This window comes from Opisthorchis viverrini (genome assembly GCF_000715545.1).
Source record: "Opisthorchis viverrini unplaced genomic scaffold opera_v5_182, whole genome shotgun sequence".
NCBI lineage: Eukaryota > Metazoa > Platyhelminthes > Trematoda > Opisthorchiida > Opisthorchiidae > Opisthorchis > Opisthorchis viverrini.
This window is the reverse complement of record NW_008751838.1, coordinates 513,550-527,795: the sequence shown is the minus strand read 5'-3', so window position 1 is coordinate 527,795 and position 14,246 is coordinate 513,550. Positions and strand designations below refer to the sequence as shown.

Below are 14,246 nucleotides of genomic sequence, written 5' to 3'. Positions count from 1 at the left end.
TCTGACAAAAAAAAACCGTCTCAATCAATCAATTCAATTTATCAGCTGCTATAAACCGTGTGTCATAGGCACATTGGTTCCAGCTGCTACAATTTCGATCACCGGAAAACGGGAAGGTGGGGCATACAACCAAGCGTTGGAGACGGAGGCATGTTCCGTCTGTTCGGAAATTGCGAAGCTATGCATTGGAGGCGATAGCTTCGATGCATGAGGACCACTGATTGCGCGATTGGGCCATTTCCTCCAATGTCAATAACCACTACTAATTTGAGTCCCGGGGTCCCCATCCAGAGAGGCGGCAGTCGTCCACTCGACTTAATTTACCGGTTAGGGTTTTCGTACTTCGTTGTCAGGTCATGCATTGTTCACCTCTCGGTCGCTTCCACTCAGTACAGGGCTGGGCGAAAGGAGCTCTGTGAGGCAGACGGTCTTCTGACATGCGAAGTACATGACCCAACCAGCACAACCTATGAAGCGTGAGTAATTCATCCATCGCGGGGGAGTTCTTTCTTCCTAAGACCATTTGGCGTACCTCAGCATTACTGACGCGGGAAACATAAAACCCAAGAGAAAGGCTACAGCCCGACGATCTCGTTGGCTGGTCAGCTGATTAACTCCAAATAGGCTAACGAAAAGAGAGCACAATAAAAGAAAAGGTTCGTGGGTTTTTTTTCTGGTACTCGATGACCTTGTTCCAAAAGCCCGGTCCAAGAGAATCCCACAGCCATTTGCAATTTAGCCTCGATTGGTTGGGGGTAGGTGTTTAATAACAAGCAGAACAGGTGGAATACTCACGTCTAGCGCTGTGAAGCTGGCAGACCGTCCGTTTGTGTCTAGGTCGGGTGGAGCAGGCAAGTACTTCAAAGCGTTCCAGCTCAGATCCAGAAACAGTATGGTTCCTGAAAGCCACATCTCACCCGGCAACGTTGACAATTGATTGTTCGATAGCATCAGATGACTGATAGAGCCCAAAGTGTGACAATGTGTAGCGGGACAGTGGGATGGGAGGCGATCCAAAGACTGGGTAGATCTTTCAGGCGTCGTGGTTCCATTGTGACCGAGCGCTAGATGGGTATTTCCAAAAAGCCACGGCGGAAGAGATCGTAGGTTGTTATGTGACAAGTCCAGGTAGGTGAGTGAACTGGCCCACTGGAAGCAAGCCGATCGAAGATTCGGCGGTTCTGAAGGAAGATCTGTGATGTGGTTCCAACTAAGATCAGCCTCCTGCAAAAGTGGTGAGGAAACAGAGTGGGACAGGGTACAATAAGATTGGAGATTGCATACCTAGAGGACGCCGCAAATTAGGCGTGAGCACAGTATCAGAGAACCGAGTCCAAACAAGATAGAACAATGAAAAGAAATGACGAATCGTCGAGTGAAAACTGAATCGAATACATAGCTTCAAACAGTCACAGTCAAGGTAGATTACGCCATTCGCTTCTGCAAGGGCACGAACAGTTGCGGCGTGGTAATGGTTCATTCGTAAGAGACCAACTGCAGAGAAGCGGATCACCATGGAACATCAACTTTACGGACATCTGACCACCGAGCCAGGGCAGTTTGTTGGATTGGGTGATTGGTTTTAGAACCAGAGAGAAAACGTCGGTCCATGGTTCGAGCCTCGGCAAACGGAAATCAGATGAGCTCAACCAGGCATGAAACAGCTTTTTGTTGCTTAGCAAATTATGAGTACTTTGAAAATTGCTTCAAAGAAGGAAAAAAATACTCAGCTGAAGCACCCTTTCGGTGCCTAGATACCATGTCACCCAAACGAAGAATGAGAGCTAGGATACTGCCAGGTTGCCCAAGCCTAGACAGGGGAAGTCGAGAGGTAGAGGTCAGGTTCGAACCACGGACCTTCCGATCAGTAAATTCGCGTTCTAAACACAGCCATCTCGCTTGAAAGCCGGTTGAAATTCGTCCCCGTGAAACACAAAGACGATCAATATGGCAAACCCAAGTGCCAAAACATGTGGGGACAATTAGGCAATCGGAATTCACGGCATACAACGATAGCTCGATGATCCGCAACGCACACATAAGACGCGCCCGATGCACACATATGGCCAGTTGGTAGTAGACAGTAGACAGATAAGACTCCAGAAAGATGGTAACAAAAGGTTGCCTTCGTATGCTTGCAGACTTCTCACTCCCAAATGCTCGGCACGTGTATTTGAGGATCCAAGTGGGAACAACCTAACAATGGTGTTCAGTATGATTTTTGTTTAACTAGGGGCCAATCAAACAACTAAGCATGGGGCTTTGTGTGTCCACGGTTTGAGATAGTTCCATCAATTCGGTTATGGTCACTGAAAGCCAATGTCAGTACTGTCAGAGACTTAACATCACTGAACACTTAGTGGATTGGGGGGGGGGGTAAACAACCGGATAGTGAGCCTAACGATGTTTGCTTCGAATAAGGCCAATTTACAAAGCATGGGGTTCCACGACAAGCTGTGTTTGGCAAACTCTAGTACTATTCTTCAACCGAACGTGTTGCACCAGGCCGCCTGGAGTTTCAGCTTGTATGACATTCGGTTGACGGAAACTCCGGGATTCATGACTACTCAGGAAGGACAAAACCGGTCGTAGGGTGTTGAAGAGTTTACAGAAACCTTATGAGTAGTGTGCTACGTCTATACGATGTATGGAGACATCCCCGATATTGTACTGACTGAAACACGGGGTGGCCTGGTGCAGCACATTCGATTGAAGAATATCATAGACGGGAGATTCGGTAGAGATTCAGGTGAGTCACGCGTGAAAAACAAGCACATTGGATTTGTCGAATTTCGTGTAATTTAGGTTGAAGTAGAACATGATGTTGAGGGATGCTCCCGGACGGCGATTTATCTAATGAGCCCAAGAAGGGCGAAGCCGGTCGTAACGGTGACACTACTGATGGGAATGCACGCGAGTAGTATGTGTTGTTCGTGGAATTTCGCTTGAACGGGGGAGATCTTTTGCGGAATTTGTGGAGTCGCTTTGTAACGGTTGCTTTGATTTGACCGAGGAATGATTGGAGTCAATGCACATCCAGGAAAGTTCAAGGTGACGCGTTCAGGAGAAGCTAGATGTCCAGTCTTTGTAAATACGATGAAAATGAGAGTTTTGCTTCCCTATCCAATGGTCTGTAACCGGTCAGTTGGCATTTCCTGGTAAATAACTCCGCATAGAAGGCCTTCTTCCTTTCACTAGTACTTCGAAGACATAAATACAGTCTGCCCTAAAGGAAACTACTCACAAGGTTGCTGAAAACTCTTCGACAATTGGTCTCGCCCTTCTCGGGGCTCATCAGGTAGGCGCAGTTGCCGAGTTTCCGTCAATCTTATGTTCTACTTGAACCCAAATCGGACTGTTTTCGAGAAATACACTCATTTGCAAATCAATTTGGTTTTCACGAGAGACTCAACTGAATCTCTCGTTTATGATATTCTACAACTGAATGTGCTGCACATAGGCTGCCTCATGATTCAGTAGGCACGATAATCGAGAGATCGCAGTAGGCTTTCATCAAGGAAACTACTCACAAGGTTGTTGGAAAGTGTTCGACAGCCCATGACCGGTTACGCCTATCCTTTTTACATCTACTGGTAATAAAGTGTCGGTCTTCTGGCAGTCGCCAAAAGCTTATCACCGCAGTAGCTGATCAATACCGGCTCACGCGACATCACTTGCGTTAGTCGGGGTGGCATCGCACTTGTGGTCAACTGTTATACTGTTCAGCCTCTAAACCGGAAATCATGGGTTCTAATCAGCCAGAATTTTAAAGTGTGAACACGGGTAAACTAATTAGCCGCTACTTGGCACAGCTTTGTGGAACTTCCGGCACAAAATCTCAATTGAAAGTCTCAAAGACGACCGCGGCGGTTTCCATCACACATGTATATCGCCAATCGTTCGAATGGGGGAACAGCTGACTGTGAGAGAGCGAAGGTCAAGTCGCTCATTCCTCAAACTGTGCTGTCAAACTGCCGGAACCGAGTATGGCAAAAACCTGGTAAGAACTTGTCTATCAAAGTCCACTAACAGGTACTGTACGCATGACAAGTGTTGAGGTAGTCGATTGGTCATGTGATACGACACTTGTCCTGTGACTATCGAATCGTTCTGACTCGCTGTCAATCTGTATGCTTCACTTATTCTAGCGATGGGATCACACGACTTTCAGATACTGTTGAAGAAAGCAGTACTTCTGAGACACACACACACGTCGTGTCGCTGTTTGTGATGATGTGACGCTGAGGAACAGCAAGTTGGCTGTAAGCTGGATTCGGTAATACCTCTGAAACGGGCGTCAGGAATAAATGACATGCAGAAGGCAACTTGTGACGATGTATTGAAAAATTCTAGTTCTATGATGAATTAGAGCTCAACATCTTCCACTTGGTGTACAATCGTGAAGACCAGAAGGAAGTTTTGCACAGGTTCAAGGTAAGCTTCAGCGAGCTTGCAATAGGCATCATAGTATCAGATAGCTGTACCACCCCTTCCGTGCCTAGCTGCCATGTTACCCGAAGGAATCACGACGGCTGAGATAATGCCACGTTGTCCAAGCCTAGAGAAGAATATTCGTTCGTTCTGGTGTAGAATCCTCCCGGTGTTCAACCGCCATGCCAGGTTGCCCAAACCTAAACAAAGGAAGTCGAGAGGCAGAGGTCGGGTTCGAACCACAGACCTTCCGGTCAGTAAATTCACGCTCTAACCACCTGAGTTATCTGGCCCCCCGACAAGAATATTCGAAAAGCCGGGAGTGGGTTCGAACCACTGCCCCTCCGACCAGTAAGCTCGCGCCCTAATCACTGAGCCATATGAAGCTCAGTGGCTGAATTGACGTTAACAACAGTAGAGCATCGTCGACCTTGAAATGTGAAATCCAATATATACATATAAGCCGAACGAAAGGCCTGTTGCTACAGTCAAGAGACCGACTGGCTGAGCTCATGGGGATGCTCTCCAAGTCATAGCCAAGTACTTAAACCTCAGATGTGGCTCCGGGACACATCAAATGTATCGTCAAATAGGCGGTGGGATAGCATGATGAAGAGATCGCACTAACCTGAATATTGGGTAGGTCGTACAAAAGACACAATGGTAACACTTGGAGCCCACAGTGAGATAGTGAAACCTTCGTGATCGATGAGAACGCCTCCAGGCCTGTGAATGTTGAAGCCATCCGGACGACCCATTCGGAAACCAGTCCGTTCAACAACAACCACATGGACGGGCTAATGGTGTTCGATCCGAGACACTTATGGGATAGATTCAAGTGCAATCCTTGCAGCCCGGTAGTTGGACTGACAGGGGCTATCACGTGCTTGGTGAGCAGCAGTCCGGCCAAACGATAGTGGCGACGGAGAACTGCAAGGTGGAATATTGTCTGTGCTTCGTCGAATGCACCAGCATCGAGGAGAAGGTCGGCTATATCATAAGCAGCCTAAAACAGAGTGGAGAGACAGAAAGACGAGAGGTTTTCACGAGTATGGTCATCATAGAACCGTGTGCCGAGGCCAGCTGTCAACATCCAAGTGAAGAAGTCAGGCAGGGAAGAGAAACTATCATCATCATCATCATTGATAGTAGCATAGAAAAATACGAAGAAAAACTAAATAGTGAAGAAAACGAACAGTCTGACTAACCTCAGGGCATAACTCAGCCAGGTAGCAAGTCAGACCCAGCGGGGTAAGAGCGATCTCACGACGAGGCGCTGGACTCGAGAATTCGGTCAAACTATCACTCACCAAATGCACGCATTGACCGGCAGTCACATTGACATCATCTGTGAAGTAGTCACTCACGAGCAATCTGACCATTTCCACATTGCTGCAGGATGAAGAACAAAACAGATGTGGGATTTTTGGAACGAGGCAAGACCACAAAAGCCACTATCGAATACAGTTTAGCATTGGACAACGTAGTGTTGTAAGGCGGTGTGACTTGTAGAGATTTCGCGACTATTGGACCGTCAGACTGTCAAACAGTCTTCATTAGTGAAATATCGATGCTCGAACGAAAGGAATGAATGCACAATTCGTTGGGAGAGCGTATCCACGTCGGGCACTTTGGATATATCAGAAGTGAACCAGTATGTGACGGTTATCCACACTAAATCGGAAACCGATTCACTTACACGATCCGCAACTACCTACGTGTAAACGACCAGTCAATAACCGATACTAAGCCATTACCGGAAGCTGAGAATAGCGACACGGTGGCCACAATTGACAGACAAGCTGTTTTCCGTTACTTCCCGGAAGTACACAAAGTCGGATAAATGCAAAGAGTGTACGGGGAACACTGAGATCATTTTTCCTTGATTATGGTGTCGTCTCACGGAGAGAAATCTCGGATAAATGCGTGTTCATGTCATGTATAATGACCCCAGTGGCGTTTGACCGCCGATGATTGACTGCCATGATATACTAGCTCCCCGATAATTTATCCATTTTATGTGCTCAGACCGATCGATATAATACTATTAATCAATAATTATCCATCTGTAACACCCTTTCGGTGCCTAGCTGTCATGCAACGCGAAGGACGGAAGCAAGAAAGCTGGGATACTGCCAGGTCGCCCAAGCCTAGACAGGGGAAGTCGAGTGGCAGAGGTCGGGTTCGAACCACAGTAAGTTCACCACGTGACCACTAAGCTATCTCGAATCTGAAGCTTACTGACAAGATTTCCCTTCGGGCAAACGTGATTCTATGGGGAGGTTCTCATTAGAATATAATCCATTAAAAAAAGACTTCCTACCAGTCCTAGGCAGTATATTGGTGAAATGAATAGAAAAACATACCCTGAGAGGACCGCCAGATGCAGGGCATTGAACTGCCCACAAATACTGCTAAAGTTGTCTTGACAGTGACTGCCAGACGGATGGACGGTAAGCCGAGCACACACATCTGTGGAAGACTGGTCTGAATACGCCCATTCCCAACAAACGGACACGGTACGTCTCAGATCAACCGGGCAAATGGTGCGCTTGAGTGACACAATGCTGCAACGTTCCGAATGCTCTGTTTCCGTTTCACTCGGTTGAGGGGATGGCTCTATGTACGGAAGTTCATCGCCAACACACTGAGGCGTAGACAATTCGTATTGGCCAGGTAGCCGCTGAACAGGAACCTCGAATCGAAGGAGTTCGCGGACAACTTCAACGTGGCCGTTGATGACGGACAACATCAGCGGCGTCAAGCCGTAGGAATCCATCTGATCCAAACTGCGATCACGTGGGTGAGGACGAGAAACAACAGATTCATTAGATGAAAACCAACAACACAGTCAGTTGGGGTCCTGGAACAAACTTGTCCTCAGCAACACACAAAAAAAATTGGACACTCGGGTTTTGAAACGATGATCTGCCGTGGATCGATTGTAACACGGCTGAATTACATTGAATCATGAAGTAACTTTGGAGTCGACAAATACACTTAATTGAAAAGTACTTGAGTTTTTATGGGAGACTCGACTGAATCTCTCGTTTATGCTATCCTACAACTGAATGCGCTGCACACAGGCCGTCTCATGTTTCAGTTGGCGCGATATTCGAGATATCGCAGTAAATTTTCATAAAAGAAGCTACTCAGAAGGTAGAAGAGTTTTTTAGCTACCTTTGGAGTCATTATTACCGAAACCACGAGGGTGAATTCGGCTTCCAGTTTGAGACATCCAACTGTGCAAGCCAAAATACTAAATTAATAATGTATCCGATGAGCACTTTCATAAGAGGTAATCAAAATGGCATCACTTAAAAGCTTGAAACACTCGCTAAATGTTTATTTCCGAACAAACTCTAACATCCAAAGAGTCGCGTTGATTTCCGACGAATACTCACCCCTTGTCAAGTAAACTAAGTAGCTGGGAGCAGGCAGACTTCGCATGGAGCCGACGCATACAAACCGTACCACGCTTCAGACCAAATGAATGTGAAATGGAAAAGAATAATCCATGTTTCACACTTTCGTCGCCTTCAAGACACCAGAAATGATTCATCTGTAACACCTTTTCGGTGGCTAGCTTCCATGTCACCCCAAAGGTGGCTCGAGGGCTGGGATACTGCCAGGTTGCCCAAGCATATACAGAGGAAGTCGAGGGGCAAAGGTCGGGTTCTGAACCACGGACTTTCCGGTCAGTAAATTCGCGCTCTAACCACTTGGGTCATCTCGACCATCAGTTAGGATGTTCAGAACGGACAATTTGACATGATATGCGGAAGCAAGTACCAAGCGGTATAAAGATAGACCCTGAATGGAACCTATGTCCGAATCCAAAGACAAAGGCTGACCTACTGAGTCTGTTCGTTTAATTTTGTCATCAGGCTAGTCTCATTAAGGAAAAAGGCGGGCCCAATACAGTTTGCTGCAATTCCATAACGAAGCGGACAGTGTACTCACCAAAACGGAAACTGATAGGTAGCTGGCAGTCCATCCACACGACAAGAGTGCGATTGGTGATTGATTGCTGACTGACCCACATCTCTGAGTAGATCAGGTGAGCAAGTCGAACTGGTGCTGACATCCTGTTCTGCTTCCGGAGTCGTAGCACAGAATCCGTTAGGACCCCGCCTTGAATGGTGTAGCAAAGCGCGCAGACAGTCCAGTCGACCCCAAGCAGCAGCGGTGTGTATCGGCAGGGCACCCAAACCCCGAGTTGGAAGGGATATTTTGGAAGCAGCTGGATCCCACTTGGACGAAAAAAACAACATATCACAGGTCGCTGGGAGGCCATAAACCAATGGATTTAACAATACATACAAAGGCAGTGGCCTGCTTTAACATCTGTACTTCGAAGACACTAAATCCCAACTCACTCAGACGAGGAACGACGCTTCACGTGCATTCTGATCAGAGCATGGTTGAGTAGTAATCGTCGTGGAATAACTACTCACCGTTATCCTGAAACCCTGGAGCTGCGGCGATCCAATAAGCATAAGGGCTGCTCCAAAAGTGCGATGGTCCCTCAGAGGAAACAGACCCTTTCGGACGACCCTCGATGGTCACTGGTACATTCAGATGGCAACACAGCGAATGACAACACAACTGAACTGAACAACTATACGCGAAGACAAATGAATTGTGCACACAAATTCACACTGTACAAACAAACCCAGCCGAACTTAAACTAAATATTTGTCCACAGTACATACTACATTTAAAAAAAACAGACATGTGGCGTCTAGAGACAGACCACCAAACTGAGACAGATCGCCGAACTTGGTTGCTGAATAGTCAAGTTACACTTTGGTTGAACTGAGCCGGTGGGACATGGGTCGAAGAACCCACAACTTCAAGTACTTTGTAATATTGCGTAAAAAGACCTCCGCTTTGACGACGTCGGTGGGTCATCTCTATCACCATTGGATGACCTATCCAGGACGACTGCGGATGCGTACAGGGGCTTCTGTATGAGCGACTAATCTCCGAGATGTTTCGGAACCGCAGATGCGGTGCACTACGGTTTAACTGGCTGTCCACATCTCGGGCTACGTTTACAACTGATCGAACCGCAGAGAACAACCTGGCAGTGTTCGCGTTCCCACGAGGAGTGAGGGTTAAAGCCTCCCATGGAGAGTATGTTTGTGTCCCTATGCGTTGGTTCCTTTTTGTCTGGTCCCCATCTGATGACTAATCTTCACCTGGAATCGAAGAACAGGTGAGCTAAGCCACCCGAGGACCTCTGATTCACCAGACTGGGAAGATACAAACAACCCTGCTAGTGTGGGCTTGTACATTAAACTTGGAATTGCAAGGGCTAGAAATGTACTCCAGGATTCTAGCAATGTGATAGTGAGGATAGCGGCTGCCACAATATCTCAGCTACACCACGGTGAAACAAGCATGGAACAGAATGAAATGGAAAACTACCTCAAGAATCAGATTCACAAGATCTATCCGACCAAAGCGCACGGCAGCATGGAGAGCACTATCCACATCTTCTTCGACCGATTCGGACCAAGGACGAACCACGAAATGGGTCCGACTGGTACGCGGCAGAAGGTCCCCTTGCACGAACAAACGACTGATGGAATCCGAAGCCGTCCAAACAGGTATATCGTGAGGACGCAAGCTAGAATTGGCCAGTGGGATGGGAGATATGCATAAACCCAGTTGAAGGAGGCGCTGAAGGCCATCGAAGAAATTTCGATGAACGCAGCTGAAGTCAAAGTGGGGGAAAGAGNGCAAGCTAGAATTGGCCAGTGGGATGGGAGATATGCATAAACCCAGTTGAAGGAGGCGCTGAAGGCCATCGAAGAAATTTCGATGAACGCAGCTGAAGTCAAAGTGAGGGGAAAGAGTTGTGGTCCAGTGCAGTGGTATGCCATCAACAATTTAGAAATGGGATGCGCAGTCTGGTGCGAACGAATGCTAAGTGAGATAGTTAAAAACAGCGTTCAATTATTTCAGTTATAAATAAGTGCACCATCATCCGAATCGCTCAAGAGGACCATCAGCGGTAGTTGTAATAATCAGTTTTTTAAGGAGTGCAACTGGCAAATGAGAAAGAGGGATAAGTGGTCATTAATGTGAGGAATGCTCTTGTAAACAAAAGAACAAACGGGAACTTCTGGAAAATTAGAATCTTTTGTCCGGATATTCGACCTTGAAAACAAGTGTTTATCGTTCAGCTGTACATCCTTTCGGCGTCTAGCCGCCCGAAGGAAGCCCGAGGTTGCCAAGCCAAGTTGCCCAAGCCTAGACAGGAGAGATCGAAGAGCAGAGGTCTGGTTCGAAACATGGACCTTCCGGTTTGTGAATCTGCGCACTAACCACTGAGCCACCTCGCCCCCAAAACAATTAGTTCACGCACGACAGTTCCGGTCGACCAACAGGCGACTCGTGCTGCTGGCTGTTGGGCGAGATGGCCCAAGTGGTTACAGCGCGAATTTACTGACCGGAAGGTCCATGGTTCGAACCCGATCTCTGCCTCTCGACTTCCCTTGTCTATGCTTGGGCAACCTGGCAGTATTCCAGTCCTCGTGCTTCCTTTGGGTGGTGGCATGGCAGTTGGGCACCGAAAGGGTGCTACAGCTGGACGATTATTCGATTTTGACACGAATAAATTTGCGACAACGCTTTCGACTACTTGGGTCCTGTACAGTACAAAAGTTTGCTGCGAGTCAGACCTTCGTCTTCGACTTACCCAATTTCATGTCAAGCGGTTTTTTTTTTAAATTAATCCACCGAGCCCGTCGTTCGGAGGCATTCCATTAACGCGCACGGCTTTTATCTAAACGAGCTAAGTAAATTTGTTACACGAGTTTGATCACCACTCAGACTGTTCAAGGCCGTTGCAAGAGACATACAATTTGATCTTATGGTTATCCTGTTTCTATTTATTACAACTTGGTCATGATTCCAACTGGGGCACACATTTCTCCCTAAATACACTCATCTGCATATCAAGCGGGTTTTCACGAGAGACCCAACTGAACCTCTCGTTTAAGATATTCTTCAACTGAATGTGTTGCACACAGGCCACCTCACGTTTCAGTTGGCACGGTATTCGAGATACCGCGATACATGTATGGATGTAATACACTACTCATAAGGTTGCTGAAAACTCTTCGACAGCCCATAGCCGGTTTCACCCTTCTTGTGGCTTAGCAGGTAGGCGCCGTCCCCAAGCTTTCATCAAGCTTATGTTCGTTCTACTTGAAATCACACTGGACAGATCTCGACAAATACTTGATGAAGTCTAAGAAGGAGGAAACCAGTCGTGGGCTGTCGAAAGCTATCCAGCAACCATATGAGTAGTGCATTACGTCTATACATGTATTGCGATATCTCCTGTATCCAACTAACTGAAGTAAGAGGTGGCTTGATGCAGCACAGTCAGTTGAGAAATGTCATAGACGAGCGATTCAGCTGGGTTCCAGGTGAGTCTTTTCGTCAAAACCAAATTGGTACGCGAATGAATGTATTTTGCCAATTTCGTGCAATTTGGGTTTAAGTAGAACATAAAGCTGATAGAAACTCGAGGGCTGCGCCTACCTGAAGAGCCCCAAGAAGGGCAAAACCAGCAGCGGGCTGTCAAAGAGTTTTCAGCAACCTTCTGAGTAGTTTCTCCTTTATAAGGCACACGTTGTTCACAAAATGACAGGGACCATTGACTACCGATTTGGAAACCACACAACTCCGCTCAGTGGAATTCACAAGAGATTGCTGTCACGAAGGTCACGTGATTCAACGCTGCACCACAATAGTGACATTCACCATCATCACCTTTACAAGCTAACTGTGGGCAGGATGGAGGCCACTAGTAGTACTGGTTACACACGCGGATGCTGGTTTCGCAAACATCATGCTGCGGAACTGATACTCTCAGTGGAATTGACAAGCTCCGATAGAAATATGCGGGCCGATTTTACTTTCCGCCGATTTCGACGCAGATAAGAGACATGTCGAACATCAATTCCGATGCATGATATACACGGGAAGGACCCTACGGGAAGGAAATAACACATGTTTATCGAGCTTCGATGGCCCCTGCACGTAGAAACCAACAGCACAAGTTCTCAACATGTCAGCCGGCACTCCTAGCGGTGCGTGGTTTACCTTTCCCTCCACCCTATTGAGTAAATTGGTTAGGCACTGTTGGTTGTGATAGTATAGGGGGACAGCAGTCACGTGAACGAGCTGTCGCGACATGGGCAAACGGATGTCATTCGCACATCCCAAAGGAATGAACATGATTGATAAAGAGATACTGAGATCGTACAAATATTGGTTCAGAATTTCTGAGAATACGATTTCGTACCGAGATGAACAGACGAGGCATAGCAAAAGTTGAACGAATCCGTATACACTGCGATCCGATGTACTACTGACTAGCAAGAGACAAATCCGATACCTAGTCGGAATACGACACCAATAGCGATTGATACACTGGGTAGGGGTTGTACGGCTGTGAAGCATCGGTGCTGAACACTGATGTCATGCTGTCGATGATGATGATGATGATGATGATTATGGGGTAATGGTTGTGCTGTCCATACTCGGACCGTTATGTCGGCTGGCTGTCTGACTACTCTCAATAAACAGCTGATCTGTTCTGATCTGATCTGGTCTGGTCTCGCTGCAGAATCAGTTCACTTACGTTGTGGAAAGCTAGCAATCAGCTATTGAAAACAACTCCTGGTCTCGGAATGGGTATCTTCCACCCCAGAAGCAGTCCCAAAAGTATAGTGTTAGGACTGACTGCGGGTTTACTGGCTAGACCATTGTTCTGTTGTGAAACCGGCTGTAAACCCATCCGTTTTGAAAAAGCAATCCCACTCATATGGGATTTCTAACAACCTACGGCAACACAGGCGACTAGTATCGGCTCTAAGAAACAAGTGGACGCGAGATGGACCAAGCGGTTAGAGCGCGAATTTACTGACCGGAAGGTCCGTGGTTCGAACCCGACCTCTGCCTCTCGACTTCCCCCGTCTAGGTTTGGGCAACTTGGCAGTATCCGAGCACTCATGCTTCCTTCTGGTAACATGGCAGCTAGGCGCCGAATGGGTGTTACAGCTGAACCTAAAAAACACGGTGTAAAGTGGGGAGTGTTACCTGTTTCAGATAATACACCTCAGACCAGTACTCAGTTTTGCGGTCCAGCGAATGCGATGAGAAGTGTTCGCGAGTCCTTTGCTTCCCACTTCCCACACATAATAATAATGGAAAATAGAACAAACGTTCATCTGGAACACCCTTCCGGTGCCAAGCTGTCAAACGACCGGTTAGGTTGTCCCAGCCTAGACGGGAACAGTTGAGATCGGGTTCGAACCAAGAAAATCCCAATTGAGCTGCTACCTCACAAACGTAAACCAAAATACTCAGAAGATGACCTGAAGAGATCTGACTGTTTATCTCTGGAGTTAGAAATCCTCTGACACCGGTATCTTACGGCCGAAAACCCATCTCCGCTAAGGGGGTTCATGCAGTCAATCCAGATCTGCCTTTAAGCCCAAGTACTCGATAAAATAATGGTAGGTCAGCGAAATACACTCATATGCAAACAAACCTGTAGTGAATTACGAATATACATGTAACGCGATATCTCAAATATCGCAGCGACTGAAAAATGAGGCGGCCTGGTGCAGAACACTGAGTTGGCTGGAGACATCACAAACGAGAGATTCAGCTGGGTTCCAGGTGAGTCTCTCACAAACACCGAAAACTGGGGGACTACGCCTACCTGATGGACCCTAAGAAGGGCGAAACCGGTTGTGCGCTGTCGACGAATTTCCAGCAACCTTATG

General features: G+C 47.2%; 2 protein-coding genes across 2 annotated transcripts in view; one reads left to right on the top strand and one right to left on the bottom strand.

The window, feature by feature from the left end:
* T265_14359 (hypothetical protein) overlaps positions 1 to 14,246 on the bottom strand; it is a gene marked incomplete at both ends in the record, with an annotated part of 77,837 nt that overhangs the window by 62,757 nt on the left and 834 nt on the right. The window contains 7 exons of the mRNA XM_009173299.1: positions 772 to 1,224; positions 5,060 to 5,437; positions 5,640 to 5,823; positions 6,798 to 7,220; positions 8,395 to 8,716; positions 8,889 to 8,988; positions 9,865 to 10,153. Of these exons, the coding sequence (XP_009171563.1) occupies positions 772 to 1,224; positions 5,060 to 5,437; positions 5,640 to 5,823; positions 6,798 to 7,220; positions 8,395 to 8,716; positions 8,889 to 8,988; positions 9,865 to 10,153 (2,149 nt within the window). The remainder of the gene's footprint in view (positions 1 to 771; positions 1,225 to 5,059; positions 5,438 to 5,639; positions 5,824 to 6,797; positions 7,221 to 8,394; positions 8,717 to 8,888; positions 8,989 to 9,864; positions 10,154 to 14,246) is intronic.
* The window catches only part of T265_07699 (hypothetical protein), a gene marked incomplete at both ends in the record, with an annotated part of 9,487 nt that continues 6,987 nt past the window's right edge, over positions 11,747 to 14,246 (top strand). The window contains 3 exons of the mRNA XM_009173287.1: positions 11,747 to 11,917; positions 13,311 to 13,723; positions 13,983 to 14,139. Of these exons, the coding sequence (XP_009171551.1) occupies positions 11,747 to 11,917; positions 13,311 to 13,723; positions 13,983 to 14,139 (741 nt within the window). The remainder of the gene's footprint in view (positions 11,918 to 13,310; positions 13,724 to 13,982; positions 14,140 to 14,246) is intronic.